This window comes from Embiotoca jacksoni, unplaced genomic scaffold (genome assembly GCF_022577435.1).
Source record: "Embiotoca jacksoni isolate LCO1_2020_lvr unplaced genomic scaffold, fEmbJac1.0.p SCAF_8, whole genome shotgun sequence".
Taxonomy (NCBI): Eukaryota; Metazoa; Chordata; class Actinopteri; family Embiotocidae; genus Embiotoca; species Embiotoca jacksoni.
The window spans coordinates 6,276,678-6,304,589 of NW_027185436.1; the positions used below are offsets into that span (position 1 = coordinate 6,276,678).

At 41.4% G+C, this 27,912-nt stretch overlaps 1 protein-coding gene across 8 annotated transcripts; it reads right to left on the minus strand.

Annotated features, from left to right (window-relative positions):
- Positions 1 to 78: 78 nt before the first annotated feature.
- On the minus strand, positions 79 to 27,804 carry cltcl1 (clathrin, heavy chain-like 1). 8 transcript variants are annotated; one of them, XM_069138754.1, is made up of 32 exons: positions 27,555 to 27,803; positions 21,037 to 21,244; positions 18,141 to 18,409; positions 16,960 to 17,121; positions 16,644 to 16,757; positions 16,383 to 16,556; positions 16,023 to 16,220; positions 15,424 to 15,624; positions 15,120 to 15,272; positions 14,844 to 14,966; positions 14,265 to 14,402; positions 13,997 to 14,161; positions 13,641 to 13,821; positions 13,350 to 13,513; positions 13,121 to 13,246; positions 12,861 to 13,003; positions 11,758 to 11,992; positions 11,546 to 11,668; positions 10,487 to 10,632; positions 10,208 to 10,391; positions 9,549 to 9,741; positions 9,296 to 9,453; positions 9,008 to 9,172; positions 8,088 to 8,363; positions 7,340 to 7,489; positions 7,099 to 7,245; positions 6,892 to 7,002; positions 6,322 to 6,492; positions 5,869 to 6,090; positions 5,469 to 5,489; positions 2,366 to 2,441; positions 79 to 1,652 (listed from the first exon to the last, which is right to left on the minus strand). In XM_069138754.1, exons 1-32 carry the CDS (start codon positions 27,594 to 27,596, stop codon positions 1,528 to 1,530), a joined length of 5,064 nt encoding a protein of 1,687 aa, XP_068994855.1. In that variant the 5' UTR covers positions 27,597 to 27,803; the 3' UTR covers positions 79 to 1,527. The 8 variants fall into 8 exon arrangements, 7 of the variants coding, with proteins under 7 accessions (XP_068994855.1, XP_068994854.1, XP_068994856.1 ...); XM_069138753.1 differs by having other exon boundaries at positions 5,463 to 5,489; XM_069138755.1 differs by having other exon boundaries at positions 5,463 to 5,489; positions 7,114 to 7,245; positions 27,555 to 27,802.
- Positions 27,805 to 27,912: the final 108 nt, after the last annotated feature.

The following is a 27,912-nucleotide window of genomic DNA, read 5'->3' on the forward strand; positions in this document are numbered from 1 at the left end:
TGTTGAGACCACGATGGGACAGAGCTCAGTTCATACAGACTGTCGGCGGCGCGGGATGGAAAGAAAAACTGAACTGTCACCACTTTGAGCAGCCTTGACTCAAGACTTTGCCATTTATTAACCTCCTGTTTTTGCATTTTGTCCTTTTCTTACAAAAATCATTACACTTTTTTTTTTTTTAAACTACAACAACACACTATAGACAATACATACGGTATTCCATAATATTTGACTTCTTTGATTAGTTAGGTATTTCAATATATTTAAATTATACACTGTTTTCAGTACAATAATGATTCTTTTTTTTAACCAGCTGGCACCAGGATGGGAGCTACTGTTCCCATGCATTTTCACCTCCTCGAGTCTGTTGGAGCTTCATCACCGTCTTTTGTTAGTTGGGTGAGAAAGTTTACATCACTTAAGTTTTTGACACAACATTAGTAATACTTGATATACTTGAGTGTAACGTGAAAATTGTGCTCCTGGTTGCAGCATTATATTTTGGCAGCACATGCACAGTCTACAGCATATAGCATTTTTTTTTTTTTTTCATCATTCCACCTGCTTTCTTTCTCTCTTTCGACTTTTTGTCATCCAGATGTCTGGAGTCAGACTCCAAAAAGTCGACTGATGAAATAAACCGCTCTGACCCGGGAAAAGGCTTGCGGCTGCAAGGGGGTAGAAGTTTCATTGAGTCTCTCGGTTTGGTGACGTATCCGACGAAGGCTTCAGAGGCTGCGCGCACACACACACTCACTCACTCACTCACACGCACGCACACACACACACACACACACACACACACACACACACACACACACACACACACACACACACTAACCTCATAACAAGTGTTCTTAGTCCGTATACAGAAAACACATTGTACTTGTTGTGAAAGACAAACAGAACTATTGCACAGAAACTGTCTTTCTAATCAGAGCATGAGACAGTTGTGAAATTAAACATGAACAAATGAGCCAGTTTTTTGCCGCCTCCTCAGAGTATGCAAGGCCGTAACAGTGCTTTAGGAGGGAGGGGGGAGACACACATGTGCCCCTCCACTCCTCAGTAAAGTCTCTTCTTCATCAGTGCTGAAAAAAAAAATTAAAACAAAGAAAATAAAAAAAAGCTGCTCTATGGTTAACAAAGTCTACATGAAATAGCAACAGGACAGTGGTTTGGTGCAACTAATGTTATCTTCGGTATGTTAATTCCTCTAGGAGCTGAAAGGGGACTTCATGCTGTGTAGATCGGTGATGCAGGTATGTCCATGTGGAAATGAAGGAGGGGAGCGAGGGTGCGGACAAACTAAAGACAAAGTGTTTCTGTCACAGTTTCAGTGAACTCGGGTGGAGTCTCATTGGGAAATGAAGGCCCGGTGAAATTTCAGGAGTCTCCGCGCCATCATTTGGCCAGCTGAGACCCAGAGCAGCACGTTTCAGTGTGGTTCAGGTCCAAGGTGTGTCAGTGTGTGCGGGGGAGAGGGGGGAGGAAGGGGGGGGGGGGGGAAGAGGGGGAGTCAGGGCTCTACATGTTGAAGCCATAAGCGGGCTGAGCGGGGTAGCCTGCGGCAGTAGCGGGGTAGACATAGCCAGGGTACCCTGGCTGGGGAGCCACTGGACCAGGAGAAGCAGTCAACATCAGCTGTTGGCCTGATCACACAAACACACACAGGGTTACACTCTAAAAGACACAAGTTCAACTTTTCAACAAGTAAACGTTGCTACACTGTTCGGCTCACTGCTCTTCACAGAGATCATCTATCCAACAGTTTGGTTTTTTTTTTACAAAAGAGGATGTGTTTAAGTCACGTTGAATTTCTTTAGGTGGTGCTCAATGAGATGTGAATTTTTCAGATTGTTTGAAACAGACTTTTTTGTTCCTTTTTTTGTGCTGAAAATCATATTCGTGAGGAAAATGATCACAGGATAAAAGCTCTTATTGAATGGATACAGTTGGTACTGGTTTGAGATAGTCTCCATGTTCATTTATTATGGATGAACTAATAAAGAAGGCTACACTACTGTAAAAAATTCAAATAGATAATAACGCAAAATGAACGAAAAACAAAATAATTTTCCATTCGCATTTTTCCATCTAAGCTGCATTTGACAAATTATTGTCAATGAAAATGAGAAATCTTACAATCTGAAAAGAACATGAGCGGAACATTTGTTTTTCCTAACACTAACTGAATGCAAATTTCACAAGCCTGACAACAACAAGGAGACAAATTGTTTTACCTTCATCCCGTCATCAAACATTTGGTTAATATTGAATTTCAACACCAACAGACATTTTCCATATTTTATTCGACGACCAAAATCACCTGTCCTTCAGGGTGATGCGCTGCCTGTAAACCTACCAAACACCATCGGCTGAGGCTCCGTCACGTCCTCTTCAGTTTTCCTTTGGCTTTCTGCCTCCTCCAGTTTGTCCACCTGAAGGCAACAAAGAAAAAGAGGATCGATCAGACGATGCTCACGCAAGCACTGTTCAGAGCCAAAGAAAGTCTGAGCTCATTCATTGTCGGTATCCTGCGAGTCTTTTTAACGTAGCGTACATATTTTTAATGCAAAATTGATTTTTTTTTTTTCAAGTCACAAGGATATAAAATAAATGTCAACTGTGACCAAAAAAAGATTTAAATTTCAAAATAAAAGATTTTTGCTGGACACCTACAATGTAATGACCACAATGATGTACTGGTGTTATTTAAATATAAATTCCTTATTATTTGGTGGACAACAACAGAACATAAACTCTAATGCTTCACTACTGAGACTAAATTAACACTTTTATTTTCATATCAAACAAATAAATACTGACAAATGTGACGAGCTTTAGTAGATTTATCAAACCTACTTCTGAAAGACAAAACTACACACAGCACCTGTGCAGCTCGGGTTACCGCAGAGAAGATGCCATGCAGGTTGGGTGAGAATTTCTAAAACAGCTTCCAGTACAAATGTTAAGTCAACAATTAATAGGTCAGCTCACTCAAATCACAAAAAATAAAATGAAACCGTTTAACCCTCAGTGGTATCTAATCATGCCAATAGAGACTGCTGACACTCCTACTATCACACCAATTCAATAGAGTGGAATCAAACCCAATGTATGCTTCTCAAGCACTGAAAACTGATTTCCAACCACTCAAAGGAAATGTTTCTTTCCAGATAAAATGTCCGTCCATCATCAGCATTTCCCAGCTGTTTTTTTTACATTCAGCAGAAAATAGTTTACAGTGAAAACAGAGAACAAGGTCTCTGAATTATCCTGAATTTTAAGATAACAAAGACATATATATATATATATATATATATATATATACATATATTTGGAAAAATGCTGCTTTAAAAATGTCTAAAATGCAATTTCTGAGTGTTTTGAGCACCATAAAGAAAATGAGAGTCACTTCACAGCGAAAGGGTAGCAACAATACCAAAATGACATAATTACTAGATATCAGTAGGAGGGATTTTGTTTTTTGTGATTTGTGTAAATAGACCCTTTAATAGTAGAATTATAGTAGAGTACAAGGTTAATTTTTTTTGATATTATTTATTAAGTAAAGGGAAAGCTATACAGTACATGCCTGTATGCTGATGCTATATTTCCAGCCAGTCTTGTATCATTAAATGACAATCACAGCTTTCACATGCATCCCATTCATGGCTGTAAGCAGGCCCTCCGGACAGACTTTCATCAAGTGTTTTTCAATCTGCTGAACTGAAATCAAGCTAGATATTAGAAGCTCACAGGTTTAAGCTCATCCTTGCCAGGCATACAGTATTTGCGCAGTGAGTTGATTGTAGCACCAACTTTTCGATTAATTTAGTGCAAAGAAATAATCAGGCATTGTGCATTTAATGTGGAGACAGCCGAGTATAAAAGGTTTCTGATGTAAGTGCAGATCGGCTTAAACAGCAATTCAGCTCAGTCAGTGTAGATTTCTGTTGGGTCATAATTTCAGGAAATTAAGGTAAAAGTTTGGACAGAAGAGTGAAAAGGTCGAACAGCACCTGTCAAGGACTTTTCTGTACAGAACTAGAAAATACTGCTTATGATATGAATGAAAAACAACTTTTGAAATGCAGAAAATGAAATACTAAACACTTCTAGTGGAAATGGATCTGATTTTCATTTGTTAAAAAAATAGCTTGGGTATTCTGTCCATTGACAGCTAGCTATAAGCAAAGGCCCATAATGCCGTCTCTTGGTTTGTACTGTATATAAAAAAATTTTTAAAAAGAGTTGGTATTTCACCTCCTGATTAGCTGCAAAAACTCCAAAAAAATAAAGTGATGAGCTGAAATTATCTGAAAGATCTTCCAAAGATACAAAAGAAAAGGAGACTCCATAACCTTTGAAGTTAGTGTGTGCAGCCCTGCACTAATCCAACAGTTCAAACTAAAACTTGTTAACCTGGAGTTAGAAACATGGGGATGCATCTAACAAGTCGAGGGTGGCTTGCTCTCCTCACTCATCTTCTTTTCTGGGCTCTCGGGAGCCAGGTGCGTTTCTTTTATCACAGTATCTTATTGAAATGATTAAAGTGTCACTTAACACTAGATGCAGCCCCAAGAGAGAGGAGTTAGAAGGTAAGAGGTATCTGTTAGGTCCTGAAGAAAGAAATAGTGCACAGGCTTTGGCTCCAGCCTTCAACACAGAGTTTAAAATCATCAGCCTTCAACCAATCTAAAACGTGTTCTTTAGACGACATTTTACCTCCTGAATATGTTCAAAATCTTTTCAACTTTCAGTCAAAGAAAGCTGGCACGTTAGGGTTCAGTAAAAAAAAGACATTGTGACCTACCAAACTAGTGCAAACTGATTTTAATTGCATATCAGCAGCAGCCCTCTCCTTTACTGCTGCACGTGTGCCCAAAAGCAGCAGGTAATTATACTGTTAACAGGAAGCAGATATATTTCCTCATGCAGAGATTCCGTAGCCATGAAATCTTTCAAAGATTTGAATCATTTTTATTTTTAATCAGAGCAGATCATTTGTTGTTTAAAGTAAAGAAGACATTCCACTTCAGATTACAAAGAGCCTTGTACTATCTTCACATTTAGCCTTTTGCTTTTTATGTTTGAGCATCAATAGACAGCAGGGTGTGTCAGGTTATTTCCTTTTTTCCTCTTCTCATCATTTCATTTGTTTCTGCTTGACTGCTGAATATTTAAATAATTGGAAATGAGGTTCCAGAGGAGGATAATGATTTTCAGAAAATGCTTCCAATGGATAAACTGAAAAATGTCTTAAATGTGTCGTGTTGGTGCCGAGGTGGAACAAAAGCCTGCACACTACTTTGACAGCTCTCCAGGACCAGAGCTAGTTAGGCCGTACTCAGTCTACAGTCCATGCTAGGTTCCTACATCAGAAACCTAAGAGATAAGTTACAAACAAAAACAAACAGACAGAACACAGAGGAGAAATAAAAAAGAGGGCCAGAGACCGTCACCTTCGCTGCAAACTCATCAACCTGGAAAAGAACCCAAAGACATGACCTCAAGTGACCTCGCATGTCTGCAGGTCAGCATTTTAGGAAATCACAGTGACCACTGGCAAATACACTTAACAATTACTAAAGATTACTCCTCCTTCTCATCTCAGCATATCTGTGTGACCTGTTTCTTAACACCTCCAGAGTTATTACAGATTACAGGTCACTGCTCCCCTGTCAGCTTTTTACAGGAAAGTGATCAATCTAAGAAAAGTAAACCAATTTTTAGTGCAGCATAAAAATACTGAAATTTAGACTTGTTTCCACTAAAAACAAACATATACAATAATTAAAACCTACTTTTCCATTAAAACATGAAGTAAAATCAAACTCTTGGTACTACTCCTTTAATACTAACCTTTGAGAGGTACTCTCTCATGACCTGGATGAAGTACGGCATGGCAAAATCCATGATGTTGTGCCTCCAGGACAGCTCCAGCACCACGTCAGGGTGCAGGAGATCATAGGAGGCGAACAGGCAGGCAGCAAAGCACTCCTTCCTGCCCTCCTCCAGGAACCACTGGAGAAGAGTCTCTGCCAGCTCAGCGTCCTTCGACTCTGCGGCGTACAGCATGGCATCCTGGGAAAGACAGAAATATAGTGTAATTAAATGACTCATCATGGGAAACATTAAGGCTTTCAAGACTAGTGTGAGAAGACTTCCCAAACAAATCCTTTCTGAGGAGATGCTATCTAAAGAATAAACAAACAAACAAACAGTGCCATCTACAGGAAGGTTGAGACACTCGAAACATTAAAGGAATATGCTGTAAAATGAAATTGCTTTTTTATAAATGTTTTTTTTTCTGACCTTGTAGAGTTTGTCCTTCTTGCAGAGCTCCACACTCTGTCTCCAGCGATTGTTTCCCTTGTACAGATAAGCGGCGATACGCCTGAACTCGATCAGTTCGTGTTTCTCTAACCTCTGAGCCAGCCCGATGGTGTCAAAGTTGTCGTAGGCATCTATGGAGGCTCTCAGGCCCTGTGGACAACACACAGACAGATAAATACATTTCTTTTGGGACTAAGAGGAAACAGTTAACCTGGGGGGACACCTAATCCACTAACAGGACCTCAGCAGTGCCCCCTAGTGACCACAAAACTGGATCCCCACAGTATAGGACAGTACTCAAGACTTTCAACACTCAGTGATACCAAATATTTTACCAATTCACAGGTGCTATCCACAAAACTCAAAAGACAGAGGAAACAAATATAAGAAGGGATTTAACTCAGACATAAATAATAAATATATGATTACAATATGCATAGTACACAATTACTTGTTTGTTTCAACAACAAGCTGAAACACACAAGTGGTACTTTAAAAGTGTTTTACATCTTTTGCTGTAACCTTCTTCAGTAACAGAATGACAGAGACCTGGTAGTCTTCCTCCTCGGTCAGCAGGTTGTTGAGAGCTTCATTGACGTGCTTGTTGTTGTGATTCTGGACTGACCTCAAGTACGGCTTCACCAACTTCAGTTGGTTCACCTGGTCAAGCAAAAATGTCATGTCACATCAGCAAGTTGTGCAGTCTATAAACAAAAATAGATTATAATGATTTAACATATTGTAGGGGTTGTTGACCTCGCTGCTGGTTACCTTGCTGAAAAAGGTGACAGCTCTGCTGTGGTCCAACCGAGGAGACAAAATAGTCAGCAGGTCATTCAGCAGGATCGGTTTGTAATCCAGGTAGAAGAAAAGAGACTTATAGTACAACTCCACATTGGCAACCTGAGGACAAAAGACAAGAAACGTTAAGATCATTCAAATTTAAGATGTTTGCAGAAGAGATAAAACAGCTCAGTGAAATAACACTTGTGTTTACCTTCGCAATAATATCTTTGAAGAGCCCTTCTTTCCATGCATCTGTCGGATGAGTCATCATAGTGATAACAGCGTTGTCAAACTCCTCATATTTATCGTAAAGGAAAACCAGTTCCGCCCACAAATGAGACTGTTCTGCTGCACGAAGGACCTGGTGAACACAGAAAAATGTCAACGACTCTTTCATGACTGTCAAAGTTTTGTTTGGTTAAAATCGGGGATTTAGTAAATTTGGAGTAAAGGATGTCTGAGTGCTGTAAAAGACTTGCATCATAAATAGAAATTATTATTAATGTAGTTTCTTTCGAGAGGCAGAAAACCATCCAACTAGATTTAAATAATGAACAGCCAATAAATGAAAAGATGTTAAAAACAGTTTCAACTTGTCAGATCAAATATGTTTCATTCCAATACAATATCAACATGTAACTTAAAGGAACTTTTGAAGTAAGTACATTTTGTAAATAATTTCACATTTCCGAGGCCACCAGTTTTCTCATAACAACAACAAGAAGAAAAGCCAACAGTGTCCTTTTCACTTCCTTGCTGACAGATCTTTAGTCCTGTTGTTGGTTTTGAAATGGTAATATAAGGGCAAGAGGACAGACTATTGCTTTAAACTGTTGAATGAATGTTTAATCATTGCAAGTTGTATGTGCCTTGTGTGTGATTAACTCTTTGATTTATTACAGGAGAAAGGAATAGTTTTGAAACACACAAACAGAGAGGCATGCACAGAGACACTCTACCTTTGGGATGTTGACTCTGGACCAGAAGAGCTCCAGGTGCTCCCTCATCTTCTGAGGTTTGAACTTTGAGTAGAGGATGGCGAGCTCGGTGAACATACCCATGTGGGCGCGCTCCAGACCCAGCGCAGCTTCCAGCAGGGCAATGAGTTCCTCAAAGTACCCGCGGTCCTGATAGTAGCTGATCAGGTCCTCCAGCTCGTCAGCGTGGATCACAATGTGAAGGCCACAGATTTGCGCCAGCCGAAACTCCTCACCATCCACACAGGCAAAACACACCTGCCGATCAGAGGGAAGAGAAAATAATGAGAACACACTGAAAAATAGGCCTCAAAGGAGGGTTTTTTGTATAATTCTTTCTAAAAAGCTAATACGAGCCTCTAATCATAATAATAATAATTTAAAAAAGCTGAATATTTTGTTATTAGTAAACAGCTGATTCTCCTATTTACAACTTTAGTGTTCATTTTATTGTTTTTCATGAAACAAATGCTAAAAATACAAAAACAAAATGCTATGTGTGGTCTGTATGGCACTATGATCTCCATTAAATATGCATATAAAGACCATAAACAGCAGACTAACTGGCATGTGCAATCCATGCTTGCTTACTTTTCCAGGCCTTGTTGTATTGCTGAGGTAGAAGTCAGATTTCCCAGTAGTAATTACAACATAGATGATGACATGAAACGTATTTACAAATTAAACATTGATATCATGTTGTTAACTGCTACCAAAAAAAAATCCTGCAAGCTTTGATAAGAAATGTAATCAAATCTGACCAGTCAGGGTGCTAATATATCTTAGAATATGGACGATAGTTTTTCGCCTTCAGTCTGATAAAAGATGATTAAAAACCTTCTCAATAATCCATTGAAATCCATGAAAAGCGGGTTTAACAGAGGTGTTTGCGTGCCAGTTACCTCCTTCCATGTCCGTGTGCTGTTGGCTTTCCTGGCGCTGTCCACAGCTGCCTGGTACTCTCCCAGGTGGACTAATGTCGATGCAAGTCGAGCAAAGTTGGACACATTGTTGTACAAGAGCTTGGCTGCTTCGTACATACCCTCCTCATAACATCTATCGCCCACCTGGAGAGGTAGAAAGTAGCAAATTAAATATGCAGTTAATAGGAAGTTCCGGGGAAAGAACAATACACAGATTCTGCAACAGCTTCATAAATTACTAACACTACAGCTGGGATGTTTTTTAACCTGCTGGATGTGAGCATTGTTGGGCCCGTTGACAAACTCTTCCAGCTCAGCAAGACGGTTCGTTTTAGCTAAAGCAAAGATCAGCTCTGTCTCCACATACGACTCTCTGGCTTTCTTTCGAGCCATCTGTAGGAACTTCACCAAGTCTTCCCAGTTGTCTAAAAAAACACAAACAAGACATTGAACATCAGATCAACCCCACGAGAAAGACAATTAGTGTGAGCTGCTGGTGTGCAGGAGAGTTCTGGCTTACCATTTTTGCTTGCTGCGTTGACCACCTCCATGTACGCGGACGGGTCGTCGGCTTTGATATACGAGTCAATGGCTTCCTTCACCAGGTCTCTGTGCAGCTGAGCTCTGGCTAACTGGCTCCACACGGCAGGCTCATTACAGCGCTCAGCAAACTCATAGGCACGATCCAAGTTCCCTATGTGCTCTATCAATACCTAAAGGAATGACAAGAGGAGAGGGTTGCATTATATGATGTGACATACGGGTACTTAAAGTGACATAAAACACCAGAGCTGAATGTTCTAACAGCTCTAATTTACAGTTTATTTCCAGCCATAAGTAGAAGTAATCATTTCACTCAACAGTAATTAAGAGACAGTGATACAACCTGCAGGATCAAGTACTCATACTCAGCAGTGGCAAGTGAATTTGTCACTTTTGGATACTAAGATTAATACTTTTAGTGGCCTGGACTTTAAGGTTATAAATATAAAAATGTCTGTAGTGAGGAGGTTCCTTACAAAAACTGGACTGAGAAAACAAATTAATTTAACTGTACATTCATGTCAAATGTCAGATGCAATAAGTGCTCTGATTAGTACTGAACTTTAGCCGATACACTCACTGAAGCACTTAAAAGTTGACCATCAGTGTAGTTTGAGAGGTAATACGTTTATTTACCTGTATGGCCGAGGTGTTGACATCAAACTTCTTGAAAATGGCAAATGCCTCTTCAAAAAGCTCGTTGCTGATTGCAATGTTTGCAATGTCCGGAGCATCGTAGTTGTCTAGCCTGTTAATGTACTCCATCACACGAGTGCGGTCCGCCTTGATGGCCGTTAAAATAAGCAGATTCTGGAGGTTTCTGGGGGGAAAAACCCAAAACAGACATAGTCTAAAAGATGACAACTATTGTGGCAAAACTAACATGATGAAGAACAAGCTGTGAGCCTGCTGTACCGGTGTTCACTGAAGACTGAGTTATCAAGTACGATCTTCTCCAGCAGCTCAATCAGCTCGTTGGGCAGGTCTGCGGTCATGAAGGCCTTGACTGTGACTGACACCTCTTCTGGGTCCTGAGTCTCTGACAATGCCGTCTGCACCACCTAAGAGGAGATCAAATAACAAGAAAACAAATATATACACCAAACTAGAAATGCCACCGCACAGTTGTATGCCTCCACTAATCACTCAAGTTTCTTTTTACTTACACAGCTGTCCAGACTCAAAATATATTTAGTGAAGACTCATACGTGTTCACATGCTTGGCCAACAAAGCTGATTGACAGTAGACAATGTTTCAAATATGGATAGTGCAGCACAGAACCTACAAATACTATGTGGATGCTTCACACACATCTTCAACATGACAGCAACGAGGATCGGTACAATCAGCATAGTTTCACAGTGGACAACCAAGATTAGTGTCATCACTTCAGTCTCTGACCAAAAGTGAAAGATGATCTCAATTTCCTCTTCTGTTCCTTAATTATGGTGTTGAATAATGGCCTGAAAAGTATTTTTACACAACACTTTGGTGTCACAGTGAAGTTGACTTTTGAACAATTGTATTAAAAATGGCATCACTTATTTTTTTTTTTATCCTATTAGACATTTATTGGAAATTTTGCCAAGATAACATTTTAAAGTCTTGAGTTGTGGCTACAAATATGTCTTTAATGAGATCACTGCAACCTTTGATCTCCAAACCTAATCAATTATCAAGTGTACATTTGTGCCAAGTTGAAAGACCTTTCCTCAAAGCGTTTCTGAGATGAAGTGTTCATGAGAATGGTACAAATGGAGGCGACGGCCACCTGACCACCAAAATCTAATCAGTTCATTCTTAGGACCAAGTGTACTTAAGATATTACATTAACAACAACAGAACGGGCGGACAAACAACCTGAAAACACAATACCTGCAGCTATGGCTATCGGCGTCTCGGAGGTATAAATATAGCCTACGTCTCATTCATGATTTGCATCAGTTCAGGAGCTGAGTTGGAGGAAAGCTAACCTGGTCGATGAGCTGTCTTCTAAAAGGGTTGTTTTCTTCCAACACGTTCGCCCAAAGCTCTGGATCTTTCCGTCGCACCAGATATCGAGCTTCACTCTTGAATAAAGAATTTTCATTGCACACCTGAGAAGAAAAAATATAAATTGAAAATACATCTACATTAGGATTATGTAAATGATCAAACTAAATGCTGTACAATGTGATGTACGCACTTTGATGAGATCCAGATCACACTGTCCTCTCTCATAGGCCACACAGGCCAGGTGGGGGTCTCTCTTCTCACAGTAGCGTCCGACCACGGCGCTGTCGTAGAACGGGTTCTCCTTCAGGAAGCGCTCAGGTGTGTTATTGCTGTCAATGTAGATCTTGGCTAGGGCATTATGGGTAGCCGGTTCTTCGCATCCTTCATGGATACGGGACTCCAGCCATGGCAACAGAAGTTTCAACCTGAGAAGATATTGAAAATATATTTTGTACTTAAATGCCAGCTGCATCAAATGAGGTATAGAAAAAGCCTTGAAAGCACATGCATTTCATAGCCAGAAAACTAGATGGCAGTGTTGTGCATTCAGTAGTGTTATTCACTTATTTGTTCCCACAGTATTCATGTCGACACTTTCTCACATTCACATTCGCTGATACAGAATGTTAACAGAGGCGATTTGTTCTAGAAATAGCTTCATTAAATGAGAAACAGCCAATCTGTCTCACATCACTGACGAATCCATGAAAAATACTGCAAGAAAATAAATCTTCAGACAAGCAAAGAGAGAATCAACACTTGAAGCACCTTATATGCAAAAATCTAAATATTTATTTCAGCTTCTGAAAGGCTTAAACTGCCCAGCATGCACAGAGCAGAAGGAAACCATAACGCCTGTGTATTTATTTACGATCACATTTCAGACTTTTCTGTTTGTTGGTGAATGTTTGATGGTTTATGGATATCAGATAGAATCATAAATATTTACATCTCTATAAACAAAGTGTTTGTGAATCATTTATGTTGATTGTCTCAAGCATGATTGGGAAAGACAAGAAGTTCTGTGATTTGAAGATCACTGATCTTTCTTTTACCCGTCTCCTTCTGTCATTACTGGAAAAAAGTGCCACAAACACGTCTTGCATTGTAACAGCAGCCTATTTAATCCCTACATTTAGATACAAATTTTAAACAGTACATTTAAACATCTATTATGTACCTACATGGTACCAAGTTGATTTGATGCACAGGTAATAATCAAATGTTGACACATAAAGAAGCAGCAAAGTAAGAAGAGAAGAAATAGTGCATCTGTTTATCCTCTAGTCTTACCGGTTCCTCTTCTCGACCTCCTCCACCAGCTCATCAGTAGAAAACTGCCCTCTGACCACCATGATTAGGTTCTTGATGACATCCTCAGCACAGTCTACATCCAGTAACCCTCCTATCACCACTGGCAAACGACTGGGGTTCACCTGAAAACAAGTGCAATAAATTCAGAATGAAGAGGCACCATGTAGCTCTAATAAATAAATAAATAAATAAATAAATAATTAGGCAGTGACTAGTTATGTATTTAGTCCTATTCTTACTTTCTGTACATAGATCTCAATGTATTTCTGAAGATTGTTGCGGTAGAGGTAGAGCACCAGGTCGTGGACAAAGTCGAAGCGATCACACACAATGATGAGAGGAAGCTGGTCCGTTAGCTTTGCCTCCTTTGAGCAGAAGAAACATGAAGTTTATTTCTAATTCAACTGCAGGAAATGGGTAATACAGCATATCATAAAACCGTTGCGATATTTTAGGGTGTGTTTATACCTTGAGGAAGTTTTTGACCCTCTCTGGGTCGTAACAGTTGCTCTCTCTGCAGATTCTCTCCACTTCTTTGATCTGGCCGGTCTTACAGGCAGCCTGGATGTATTTAAAGTGAACGTCAGGCTCCTGGCTGAAATTCACAATTGACCCGAGGAAGTAAAACAGGCCTTGAATAGAGATGGCAGGGGAGAAACAGCATGACAGTTAGCTCCATCTTCTGATTTAAAATCTGCAAAAATCATTTGACATTCTTTCACTTTGATCCAACATGACCCAGGTGGCGTCGACACCTACCCTCATAACTCTTGAAGGATTCAAAGAGCTCCACTAATGCTTGAGTTCCCAGCTGCTCGTGATACTTTGATGCTACCTGGACACACAGCTGCAGGTTCTGCCTAATGTTAGCCGACAGCATGGCCCTTAAACACTCCAAAGAGTCTTCGACTGACAGGGAGCCGAAAAAGTTCACCAGCCACTGAACGAAGAAAAAAAAAAGGAAGAAAGTGAGACAGCAGGCTGAGCAGGGACGAGGGGGAAAAGAAGTGGGTTCACGAGGCTTTTTCACACATCATAAAAAAAAAAACAGTAAAAAAGTGGCCGCTCCCAAAAGAGTGGTATTCACAAGCCTGATTGCACTTCTGCAGGCATACCTCAGGGTTGAGCAGATGTGTGTGCACCACGGCTCGTTTGATATCATATAGGTCGGTGTAGTGTTCAAGAGCTCTCTGCAGCAGTCCTGCCTTCTCACACAGCTGTGCAATGTGGGCACGGTCATAGTGTGTGAACATCTGGTTCCCCAGGATTGCATCTGCTACCTAAAAAGTTTAGTGACACATGAACACACAAATCATGTTTAATATGATCAAATTCAAAGTGACTTTTTTCAAGCAGGACAGTAAAACAGGGCTAATTGTTCACCTGGGGGGCGTGTATGAGGTTCATCTCAAGCAGACGTGTCTGTAAGTGTCCTTCGGCTGGGCGGTTGTTCTTTAAAGCATCCAACAGGAAGGAGGTGCACTGCTGGATCAGGCTTCCCTCCATGAAAACATCTACAATCTACCAAAGGGCATGAGAAAAGAGAAAAAAATAGAAAAGAGAAATTTCCTACCATCTGTGAGCCATGATTTGAGTTAGCACACAACGTATCAGTCGCACAGCATTAAACACGACAGGCCCGGTAGCCAGATGTTTCTGCTTTTCATATTTAATGAAGGCCACAACTGCAAAGGGGCTGAGGTCTTAACTTGGAGAAACATCAAGTCATCAAGTTCTCAGTTTGAGACGTGTACTGAGCAGACTGATGATGTGGCTTTAAAAGGTGGAGGGGGGCAACTGACTCAGTGAATTCCCAGCATTGCTGCCACATCTGGAATAACACAGATGGAAGCTCCCACACTGGGTACTTTGTGTGTTTGTGTGTGTTAAAAAGGAGCGCATGTGTAGAAGTAAGGTTGTATGTCCCCAGTGAGTGAGGTCACGTTGATGTGTGTGCATTACCTGGTTGATGTTGGCCAGCGGCTCCTCATCCTGCACCAACATCTGGGCAAACTGCAGTCCCTGGTCTGGATTGACACGCATCACATTCCTCAGAAGAAACACCCAGTCAGGGGTATAGCCCACCTACAACAGTACAATGTGGAAATGCAAATCTGTCTGCAATTCTCAAAGTGCTTTAAAGACAGCGGTGTTAAAAAATGCAAATATACAAACATATGTTTGTTTTCAATGGGTAGTTAAATATAAGGATAGACGTCATCTGAGCTGCCTGATTACCTTCTTAGCATACAACACTATCTTCTGGAACTGGCCGGTCTCTGCGAAGCACTGGATGACCTTGCTGGGGACGTTAGCTCTGAGGTACACACTAAGAGCAAGTGTGGGGTCAGAGGCCTTCACCAGGTCTCCCAGCTCCTCCGAACACTCCAGCTACAACACATACACAGTCAGAGTTATGACCGAATGATCATTATGAACATGATAAACGACAACCACTTTAGTTAGCAACCCACTTTCATTTATCTACGGATCAGTCCAGGCTTAACTAAACTGTCTTGTTGTTCTAACCCTCCAGTCGTACCTTGTCCTCCTTCAGCCATTTCTCCAGCAGCTGCTTGCGGCCCTGCTGCAGGACTGGCCTGCACAGCTCCAAAGATTCAAACTTGTTGAGCTGGCCCTGGTCCAAAAGAATACCAAAGTACTGCAAGAGTGGAGAGGCCTGACCTGGCTGGGCGGGGACGCTCTGAAACTTACGAATGGTCTCTGCCGTCCGCAGGATACCCTGAGGGGAGCAAGGACATCAGAGCGTGGAGGAATTATTGGTCAAGGAAACGAGAAGAAAATTGAAAAATGGAAAGATTAAATTGCATTAAATCTTTTGAAGGAAAATGTCATATTTGTTACAGTGTTTCCACATGATGATATACAATGGATAGGAAAATATTTACTAACTCCTTTATGTGTTTTATTTGTTGCAACACTGAATCACAATGGATGTGACTGCTACAGTTTCTAAATCATCAAAAGCAAAAATATTCTACAAATTAGACTAAATTATTCACAAATGTAAAAATGTGCCAAATAGCACCTTTTCCCAGAACCATTTCAGATTTTTTTGACTGCACCTGGTATGAATTACAATGTGCAAACACCACAGTGTAATAGTAGAGACCGACATACCTTGGGTGCTGACGCAGCCACCTTTGCGGCCTCTGAATAACTTCCCTGGGCAAACAGTGTGTTAAACTTCCTGCCAAAAAGCTCTTCAGCCCCGGCGAGGTTTGACCTCACGGCCATCCTCAAAGCCAGATCGGGGTTCTGCAGGACGTTGGTGGCGTAGTTGACAATGTTTTCCTCTTCAACACACACTGACAACACCTGTAAAGAAATGAAGATAATCACATAAATACTGCTCAGTAAATCAGCGAGGTGAAGCAGCCATGAAAGGAAACATGTCCAATGAACATCCACACCACGCACAACTGGACAGAATGTGCTCCGTAAGGTCAGAATAAATCCAAACTTCCATCTGGTTCTCACCTGTCCCTTCTTGTTGACACCGATGATTCCCGAGGTGGCTTCGTGAGGGGCAGTGACAAAGATGGTCTCTGCACTGATTCGGTTCATGTAGATGCACACTCCAGACTCCAAGTCGTACAGGTGAATGTAGCCGTACTTTGTGATCAAATATATTACACCGTGCTTATTGCCAATCTGAAAAGAATGATCAGAGAATTTCAGCATTCAGCGGACACCTGTGGTTTACCAAAAAACGAATTAGCAGCAGGAGTCGTTCTTTACCTGCATAGCTACAGGAAAGTCTGTCTGGGCCTCTGGTGGGAAGAAGACATCCACTGCTTTCTTAGCAAAGGGCTGGTTTCCTGTAGCTGGTTGACCAACTTCAATGATGTGTAACTGGAAGAAGAGAGTCCACATAAACGACCGCAGTAAAGGAAATAAGAACAGCAGAGAGGAGTTTCTGCACATTACAAACTAACTAGACATTTATGAGCTATTTTGCTGACCAAGACATTACCTTTATATGCAATTCAAAGCTGTTTATTCAGAGGCTAAATACTTCATGATAGCACCATGAGTACATTGTAGCAGCCCTCACCTTTCCCCCAGCCTGTGAGCGCACAGCAAAGCAGAAGAGGGTGGAGGATTTGGCATTTCCCTCCACTTTGAACTCCCCAAAGGCGGCGGCATGGCCTTCGATGGGCTGGGACACTTTCCTTTCAACAGAATACAGCTGCATCGCGCCGACCACACGATTTTGCTGCAGGACAAAGAGACAAGACAAAGAGTGAAGGAAATTGCTGAGGAATCTGAGCCATTCAAGATAATTAGAGATTAAAGATGGCACTATAAGTATACACTCTAAGTAAGCACTTAAAATTTAGAAATATTCACATTGGTTATGTTCATCAGACCTTTAGATAACAGTAATATTTCATACAGAGTGTGTGTATGCTGCATGTACAACATTATATTAGTTGGGAACATGTTACAGATAGTTCAGTAGGGATGGTTGATGTATTTAGGTGTTTTGAATTTTTGGAAATATGCTTATTTGCTTTATTGCCAGGAGTTAAAGAAGATCAAAACTCCAGCCATATATGAATGAAGATTACAGGTGCTGTTGGGTGTGACGCTTCCCTCTATTTCCAACCTTTATATTAAGGTAAGGTATCATCAAGTTTGCAGCAAGATACTGAATAAGCATATTGCCAGAAATTTCCAACTATTTCTTTAAGCGCGAGATGAAACTGTGACGTTGTTTATCCTGAAAATTTCTGTAGGCTTGATTGGTGGAAGTAGGTGCCGCTGTAAACAGACTTGGAGCAAGCAAAGCTGCAGTATGTAGTAAGACAGCTAAATATGAAAGTGCTAATTATGTGTGAAGGAAAAGTTTGTCTACACTTTTTTGTGTTAACTTAAGTTTTGCACCCTCTCTGAAACTCCAAAACAACAGGAGAATCTCCTCTTCTTCCTCCTCTTTCACTCAGCATCCAATAAAATCATGCTTGACACAAAAAAGTGAATTTAAAGTGTTTTTAAAGCTCTCTCTTTGTGGTTGTGAAAATTTAAGTTTTGTGTGGACGGAAGGGAAAGACAGAGAAAAGGGGGTGAGCTCAGATAAAGTTATCTTTAGCGCTGACCTTTTGTCCAATGAGGCTGTAGACCAGGGATCAGAAGAGAGATAAATCACGCTAATCCTTTTCAAAGACATTTTTCTGTTGTGTGCTCTTGTACTGTATGAAACATAAGTAAACATGTTCATGTGTGCTTTCGTACCTGTGCAGAAATCCCTATCAGCAGTAACCACTTCTGTTGTTCGTCAGTTCTGTAGTTTATGATCTGACATCCCACCAGACTGGCATGACGATCGAATACTTTGATCGGCTGGGAATCCCCCTCCATGCTCCAGTGATAAACGGCCGTATCCGTCACCAAAGCAACAGTGTTTACAGATATCCACTTCCAGAACATGACCTCCTCTGTCATGGTGTGAGCCTTCATCTTACTCTTCATCTCAATGTTGAAGATCTGCAGCGTCTTGGCAGCTGAGGGGTGATGAAGAAACGAGAGGGTTGAAGTGAGACAAACAGGCAGCGAGGAGTTGATAACCGAGTCCAGAGGGTAAGACAATAATTAGGGAAACAATGGATGAAGCTTCTTTGACTAACACACAAACCTCAAAATCAGCATGTGTGAAGGAAAGTACTTTGGAAATATGCTGAAAATAAATAGTTACTGTTAATTAAGGAAAACTGTTAACTACATGTTCTGTTAGTTATTTAGAGCAGTGGTTCTCAACTGGTTTAGCCACAGGACTCGCATTTATCCATAGTTATTTAGTCAAGACCAAAAATTTTGAAAACCAATCAAATTTATCTGACCAAAAATAGTGCAGCAAAACAAAAGTGCAAATAGGGCTCGAAACCCAATAAATTAAAATACAGACTTTTCTTGAATTACAGGCAAATATGTTCAAATAAGTTAAAACTGGTGCTGTTCATCAAATTTCAAGACTAAATTAAAACATATGAAATTAAAATGCAGAAAACTGTTTACAAATGCACAAATTAGACCAAATAACTGATGTAATGACATCAGTTTTGCTTGGTACTGCCAAAGCGGCAACTCACTGTGACGCCACCTATTGGTTTGTTGTTTTGAATCCTCAAGTTTAGCATTTTGGATGTTGCTAAGTGACAATATTTTGACAAACTGGGGATGAGTGTTCGGTGGATCTGACTCAATCTGTCTGGAAACACTATATCCGCCCACTTGTAGAGGAAACCTAACTGCACTCCATGCATGTCAGTCATACCAGACATGCCCCCAAATTTACTGCTTTTGAGGCCTAATTAATAATGGGATTATATTCAGATGGCCCACTAACAAGCCAGAAGGAGTGAATTTAGCTAATGACACCATAATGACTTGTAGATTAAACTGATTCACTGTATTTCATGAGAAAAGTTGAATGGAAGGAAGTTGATTTTGAAGGGTTTTTGGAGCCAGCCCCTAGTGGCACTTTTAAAGCACTCCCGCATTGGATTCACCTTCCAAACGCAGAAGATATGTACATTTTTGCATACAGTCTATGGAGGCCTCATTGGAAATGCATTTCCTTCCAAATAAAAGTGCAGCAGCAGATGTTCTGTGGAATTCAAAATAAAAGGTTAACTTTTTTCCCCCCTTAACCGCGACTCAAAATGACACCATGACCCACGTTTGGGTCACAATCCACCAGTTAAGAACCACTGATTTAGAGTAACTGTCAAGAGATGATGAGGCTGATTTTCTTTAATGTAATTTCGGTTTAATGCTGTGAACATCACAAACAAAATTCCATTCTCAACTGTATTGGGAAACCAGTGGACATTTCTGACACAAATATTTCAAATTCTGGACAAATAATACACATTCTGAATATCCTTATGGGTTTTATGAGCCTAGAAAGCACCTTACTGCACCTGGGTGCAACTGACCTCTGAGAACATTTTGAAAAAGGTCATAGTGACTGACTGAATGTGGAGATACTATGAGTTTAGCTGTTGTTTCTGTTTCTGTGCTCTAGAATATTGTTGGTCGTCCTACATGTAACCACTAACAACTCCCATTTACTAAGAAAGTTGTATAAAAACAAACAGGTGAGGTGATGCAATGATTCAGATGAATAGAGGAGCTGCCATCAGCACACACAGCCTTTGTGATACATTAATGGCTTTCCTTATATGCAGCAAAGAAAGATCAGAATGTCGACATGTCTGCTGGCAGGCGCTCACACAGGTGTGCAGAGACACACAAAGTGCCCCAACTCTTTTCACTGCGTAATATCTGATGATGCATACCACACACACACACACTCTGCCAGCATACAACAAGTCATGCTAACACATGTGGAGTACTCATAAAAGTAGGTTATGTGCCAGCGGGTCAGGTTGGAGGAGGGGTGTGGCACTTTAACGGTTATTAAAGTTGTCTGTCTTTTGATTGATTAGTTGTCAAAATAGCTCTGCATAGTCGCAAGGGATATGGGGGAAGCTTTTATGAGAGAGACATGGCTACTGTATCATCACAACAGAGTGCCAGACGGGTAGACAGACAGAAAGCAACTCACCGTCTGAGAAATGACAGAAAGCAAGGGAGAAAAAGCAAAGTGTCAATCAGGTAAGAATGACAAGACAAAGATAGACAACAGTGAAAGGTCAAACAGGGGGGTGTTATCCTCATAGGGAGGAGGAGGAGGAGGAGGAGGAGGAGGAGAAAGCACATTATAGGCAAATCATCCTGATCAATGCTTGTGTTTGTGCTCTCAGAGCTAGATTCAGTGGCAGACAATCAATTTTCACAACCAATTTAGTACATTCAGGCAATAGAAGTGAGTGCACTCTACATATTTACAGCACTGACAGAGCATTAATCACTGCATGTCTGTGGTATTCCCACTGCAGACCTAGTGGGTGGGTAAATCTGTTAAAACTGGAGACAAATAAACAGTAGGAATACCATGCAGACTTCATTCTGGGAATTTAAACAACAAAAATAACCTCAGCGCTTGGTATGAAGCCACTAATAATAAAATCAAACTGTTTTCTGTCACAACAACACAGTATTTCTCATCTATCAGCCAGTGCTGCCTGAATGTGCTGCTGTGTTGATGTACGTGCCACCATCTTACCTTTCAGGGCAATGACCTTGCTGGCGGGGTTCATGATGGCACTGTCAGCAGAGATTGGCCTCCTGATGGGGTTGGTGGGGTCGGACATGTCCACAATCACCACCTGGTTCTGCTCGCCCACCTTCTCCCTGATGCAGATGAACTTGTCCGACTCCATGGTCAGATAGCTGAAGCCTATGTTGGCGGGGTTCACGCCCAGGTTCTGCAACTACAGAGATATTTTTATAAAAACAACAATGAGAATAACTACCGTAACCAGGTGACTTTGACAGTTTATAGTTTGTCAACAATTAAAATTCAGTATCTATTGTGTTATCAGTTTCTGAATGGCTGGTGACACCGCTGTAACTATTCTAAAGAAATAGTTTGATATTTTGGGAAATATGTGGTTCCGGATGCAGAGTTAGAAGAGAACGATAACGCTAATGTTTGTACAGTAAATATGAAGCTGGATGAAGGAAGCAGTTTCCTTTAAAGTTCACAGATTGACATGTTAGACCTGGTTTGTTACAGCCTGGTTCCCACAACTTTTCTTCACAGCTTTAGACATTGACATTTGCTCAGTCTCTCTGAACCAAGGACCCAGTAGTTAATTGCAATGACGTTGAAGTAGTTTTAACAATGGTACAACATGCAGTATATGGTGGTCAATGTTGATTGGTTAAAGGCTGCTCCAATGGCTTCATCCATTAGGATGCAAAGACTGGAAATGATTACCAATGGAGCCCAGCCAGACTCGTATATTGATGCAGAAACTTTTGGGTCTGTTAATACCAGGCAAGGGTTGTTACAAAAATAGCATAATAATTAATACTTCACTAATAAACAGGTACAGTAATGCATAACATGAATAAAGTCTTCACGTTACATTGATAGTCAATCATCTTTATCCATTCATCCCTTATTAAGAATACCTATATACATGCTGACAACATTATAGTATTTACCAGTGGTTTACTGCTTATGAATTCATATAATCATGGGACAGAATGAGCTAAGATAGTATTCAACTCATATTTTAATGGTGGTCAAACCAAAATATGTTAAATGAATAAAAAAAAAAAACTGAAAATTTCAAGATTACAGTGGGCCAACTGTTCTCTGTCTTTGGGCTTAAAGTAAAACTCAGGAATATTGCATCGTAAAGAGAGTATTAAGACCATGCCTCCATCAAAACAACAACAACAAAAAAATGCCGTGGGAAAATATATGTAACAGCAGCTGACATTTGCCTTGAAGGGGAAAAAAGCAGCAAGTAGCAGTTTAAAAGAGTGTTTTGATTAAACTAGCAGCAGGTCTGGCTGCTCCAGTTTTCCGGGGATGTTCTTAAAAGGTTATTTTCCAGACAGGAGGTCTGGTGGTAAATGGAGCCAGTGAACAAGTGTGGGGACACAGCAGACAGCAGGATGTTAACTCTAAGGAGCTTTATGTCAACTCTTATTTAGTGGAGAACTTGGAGAAATACTTTTGACCGTAGATACATTTGTTTTTAACTTGCAATGCGGTTATTGCAACCATCATCATATCTAAATGATACAGAACATTTTTTGTTTTACTTTATTTCCATAAAGCCCATGACTAAACCCTGACACAGCATTTATTTGTCTGTGTAAGCGGCCAGTTAGAACAACGTTTAATTACCACGAAACCAGTTTGAGGCAACACTAAAGACAATCCCAAGAGTAAATGAATATTTTGATCACACATCGTCAGTGAATCCTATTCATTATTCAGCATATTTGTAACAAGTCACAGAAAGCAACAACAAACGGTGCGATGTCCATTTCTGCTTAACAGAACTAACAAACATGAAACAGTCCGGCTCGGTCAACGGCTGCTCCACAGAGGAAGACTGTGCACGCTGTCAAACTAACTGTGAACCGAGAGCACACGCTAACACAGGCAGTCTCCCCATCTAATGACTGAACTGACTGCATTATGCAGTCTGAGGCAAGCGGAAAGGAATCCTTACGCTCATCACAAGGACTGTACTATCTCGCAGTTGGCTGGTAGATCAGGGCAACAAATCATGACTGCCGAGCCATTTAAATCATGTCATCTGCAAAACAGGAAGGATGTAGCAGTCAGCAGCCGGGGGCGGACGCAGGGGCTTCAATAATGTTTTCTAACAAGAAAAGTTTTACTCAAGCAAGAATCAATTATCCAAGAAAAGCATTTTTAGATTTTCAGTTACAAGACGTAGGTTCAGGTGATAATTTATAGCTGCATAAATCAATATTTTTTTCATTAATAATGAATCAAATCAATTTGTGTAATGCGGCAGGAGACCCTTTTAGTAAGAAAACCACACACTTGTCATCCAACTCTGCAGTTCTTCTCAGCTATGAGCAGCTTTTTTAGCCTCCTTTTTGTTTTATGACTCATACAATGCGCTCACAATATTATTTAAACAAACTTATTATATTTCGCAACTTATAAATGAAGCATCCTGCAATGTTATGATCCATGCAAGCTTAAAATAATACAAAGTAACATTTATTTACATACATTTATGTACATGTTGAGTTTGTTCTCGTAGTCTGCCTAACAGACTGTATATGACTGTGCAAAAATTACACCTATCAAAATACATATGTTTAACAGCAGGAAATATCTTTATAAAATACTGAGCTCGCCCATACTGCTCAGCCACAACTCAACGTGCAGCTGATTTCTCTGAGTTTACGAGGACATACAAGACAAAGGCCCACACAGAAGACCTGAGGGAGGATTGGAGCCATATGCTGCATCTCCTCAAGCCTGCCAACAACTATCTCTGGGAGGAGAGGGGAAGGGAAATACAATAAAGATAGAGGGGGAGAAGATAAGGATGGGAGTGAAAGGAGGAGCTTGTGACACAGTCCAGCATCCCGCTGAAAGGGAGGGAGGGTGTGAGGAGAGACCCAGTGTGAGGAAGAGAAGTCGGAGTGATGAATGCACCTCTTATGAGAAATTAAGAAGACTGGAATAGAGCGAGGTAGGTCTGTTTACTACAGTTCCCGTAACACAGGCCTTTGGCAAAGCTCAGTTCAGGGTGGGGCGACTGACTCACCGGAAGAAAACCCCCCTGCACTCCTTCTGAGAACATTCCAGACGAAAATCACACTTCAGCTACAGCCTACTGTCTCCGGTGACCCACAAACTACCTCAACTAATACATCACAGAGCCCCGGAAGTCGTCTTCCCTCAACAGACGACATTAACCAACACAAAAGCAGCATTAATATCACAATAACAAAAGACAGTCGAACTTGACTAATGACACAGCATTGACGGTATTTGGTGAGTCATTGACTGGGTGGACGCGTTGCTTAGGCACTGACACGTTGCATCAGCTGAAGATTTGGGGTTCTTGAGGAGATTGCACAAACACAACAACAACTGGGAAATGTAGCAAAAAGGCTGGGAAGTGTTCCTACTTCAAACTTTCTTTCACAAGAAGTACACAAAGCTGGATGTAACTTACAGGTCAGATGATCATGAAAGCCTTAAAGCTACTCTAATGAATATTCTATTTTAACAATAGCTCAAATTAGTATGTCAATGTGCAAGGTGTCACTAGTAGTGACCTATGTGCAGATGATTATCACTTGACTGCAGATTCCCTCAGTTGTACTGAGCATTGTAGCTTCTTTTAGCTCATTGTTTTTGGTTCACTCTCATAGACGTTGTATTTAGCTGTTAAATGCTGCCATTTTCCTCAGGAGTTGGTTGGGACTCAAACAAAGCTACAAGGAGAGAGAATGCTAATGCTGCTCTAGTAAAATATTCAGTCAAATAATCTGTCTGCTTTAAAATTGTCAAGAAAATAATTTGAAAATCCATCGTTTATGGAAATAACGTGCAACACTGAATCCGTCATTGCAAGTTTAACAGTTCATGACTCATTTAACATTACAGAGGGACACAATGCGGGTATTGTATGTGCTCTTTCTAAGCATTCATGATTGAGTTTCGGTGACCGAACACAGACGCTCATCGTAGTCCCGACCAGCGACTGCTGCGGTCACAGATGTGTTCTGTTACACTGTTCTGTCCTCCTGCTTCCTACCCTCATGTGATTTGCCCGACTTAAACAGGCCTGCTTGCCTCATCTGTCTGTCGAATACATCTGTTTGTCGAATACATCTGTTGATTTGATGCGGCGGCATCATTTTATCATTTCAGATACAAACAGCCGCAGAACAGCAGGTTGGACTCTCCTCACTCAACTCGACAGGACAATGATCAGGCGCTTCGGAGCTGCAGGACATTTTTGCACTTACACGAGCTGCTACAGTACGTAGGCCGCTGCTGCACTGAGAGCCAGCAGCAGAGCCACATAAGCTGCAGATGACTCTCACTTTGGCACTTTCATAATTCAGCAGACCATTCTCTGTCCTTTATTTTGTCACCAACATAATCCGCAGTTAACTTAACTCGGCTCCACAAGTCCAACCAGGGCACTGATCCATTAAGTCACTTAATAACACACTGACATGCTCATTGCAGCACTGACCTCTGATAAATCCCACTGAAGTAAACAAGCATGATGGGTAGAAACTTTACCACACAGCTTAGTAACAGTGTAAGGTAGGCAGTCGATCCACAGCTACTGGTGCGGATTGAGGAAACGAACACTTCTGAAAAAACAGCTCTGAGATCCAGGCTTCGTCCTCCAGGTCTACATTGACCTCCCCAGTAATATTCAAGATGATATTTGGAGCATTCGTTGTGCTCTTTGTCTCATGTACACCTTTAGTTCAAGAGGCTGCTACCTCATCATGGAGCTGAATCCATGTTACTCTCCTGAGCCCCGGCCCAGACTGCAGACACTGAGCTGTAAATACCAGGCCAAGAAAAAAAGAAAAAAAAGCCAAACAACTTGAGGCCCAAAGTCCCGGGTTTGCAAATTCCAAGCATTTTTCACTCTGCTGGAGCCACCTAGATTCACAGGGGGATACGACTGGGGCAGAGCTGGGATTTCACGGTGGAGGTGGAACGTAAAGCAGTCTGCTGCTTATCATTGCCTCAAGGCGATATTTTCTTAAGACCTATATGAGGGAAAGGTATGTGCTGCTGAGAGCAATTTGAACTATTATCATCACCAGGTACTGCACAGTGCTCCATCAGCGAGCAGCAGTGTACCTCTCCTGTCGGTGAGGAGAGGAGCCTGCTGGACTGCAGGCTCTCTTGGCCTTGGCCGGCACAGTTTTTTGGTGGATAAGGGATCTTTGGCTGAGAAAGAGGGGCTACTGGCCAGAGGAAGGGAGCACAGAAAGAGGGTAGGGGGGGGGGGACTCTTGTGCTTTTTTTTTTTTCTTTTTTTTTCCTAGTGAAAGGCCATTTCATTGCCTGCTGTTACCATAACAACAGGCTACAGACCAAGGGAGGTGGAGGGGTGCGTCACAAAGTTTCTCTTTTGGCTGCAAGATGCCAAGCACTGGGGCTGCTATGGGACAACGATTAAAAGTCCAAACTAGGGGGTAAAAAAAAAAATAAAAAAAAAAAATAGGGGGCCATAGTGGAAATAGTTCCCCTGCAGATGACCAAATAACTGGCCGGTTGTTTCCCTCTCTTGTCACAGATTGTAAAAGGGCATTCTGTGTTGTTTCTTTTTCCACCAAGAGACTGCCAACCAAAGACTACAGGCCCTTTGCTACTGACTTGTTTGAAGCTGCACAGCTGCTCCACACACATGAAAAAAAATAAAAAATAAAAAAAAACAAGTAGAGCTTGGAGACACATTAAATCCATTGAATATTGATGCTGTAATATGAAACTATGTAGGCTTTTGGTTATAGCAAGATATTGATCTAATAATGTGTTTTTCTGGTCTTGCATGCATTACAACGAAGTGAAGCCGTTTTCGTGAACTTATTTCACAGTTTTTAACTGACTGGGTGCAAAATAGCCGGTTCTGCGTCTTCATACAACCACGTTAAAAGAACAACGTCTAAAGGCACCTCAAATTATCATCAAATTATTGATATAGTACAGTGATTTAGACAGTGACGAACTGTGCGCAGAAACTGGACATTTGCGGACACCGGTGTGGTCGCTGCCGGAGGTTGCGAAGTGGGAATATGTTGCTGCAGGACATGACAACAACATGCTAGCAACAAAGCTGGCAATCAAGTGCCAGTCAGGTCTCGGTTACAATGTTACCGCGAACAGCTGAGCTCAGTTGTCGGCAACGAAAAGTGTCAAAACACCGCAGTTTGCGGCGGCGTTTTCCACTTGAAGAGGGGTGGTGAGGGGTGGTGGTGGTGGAGGGGGGGGGAGGAACTGCGGCGTATTCACACACCGGTCCGCATTGGAGCTGTATACGTCCAATTTTTACAAGTCATCATCTGCCCGGCAGGAGAAAACTAGGCCTGTAGCTATATTGAGCACCACCCTGCAGCCCTATTTCAGATACCATTTAAATGCGACATGTGCCGTGTGTGTGCGGACAAACACAGGCGAAGAGCGGCGCAAAAAAAAAAAAAAACGAAAGAAGCTGAAATTAATTTGACGGCTTTTCCGTGTCTGCTTACCTGCAGATGTTCCTGGAATCGTATCGGCAGTATCTGAGCCATTTCTGGGGGGATTTGTCTGTCCGAAGAATCCGTGAGGGAGGAAAGGGGAAGGGGACAACAAGAGGACAGAGGCGATCTTCTTCTATTTGTGCCCTAAACGCCCCAAAAGTCAAAATGATGGGCAGTAGTAGGTAGTGTGGGTGGCTTGCGTTGGTATCACACGAATCCAGTGACTGCTCCCATTCAGCAGCCCCCCTACACCAGTCCTGAATCTAAAACTCCGCACCTCCGCTAAGAAAACTAGTCCACTTTAACTACTTCTGAGCCAAACCAGTTCCTCCTTGAGCCTCGTAAGGATTCGAGGATGTACTAAAAA

What these genes read in the sequence shown, in the direction of transcription:
- cltcl1 (XM_069138753.1), bottom strand. Translation starts at nt 27,596, where the DNA reads ATGGCTCAGATACTGCCGATACGATTCCAGGAACATCTGCAG. An exon ending in CCAGAGTCAACATCCCAAAG is followed by an intron (nt 7,490 to 8,087) that starts GTAGAGTGTCTC and finishes TGTGTTCACCAG; the next exon opens with GTCCTTCGTGCAGCAGAACA. An exon ending in GCCTCAGCCGATGGTGTTTG is followed by an intron (nt 1,653 to 2,365) that starts GTAGGTTTACAG and finishes TTGTGTGATCAG; the next exon opens with GCCAACAGCTGATGTTGACT.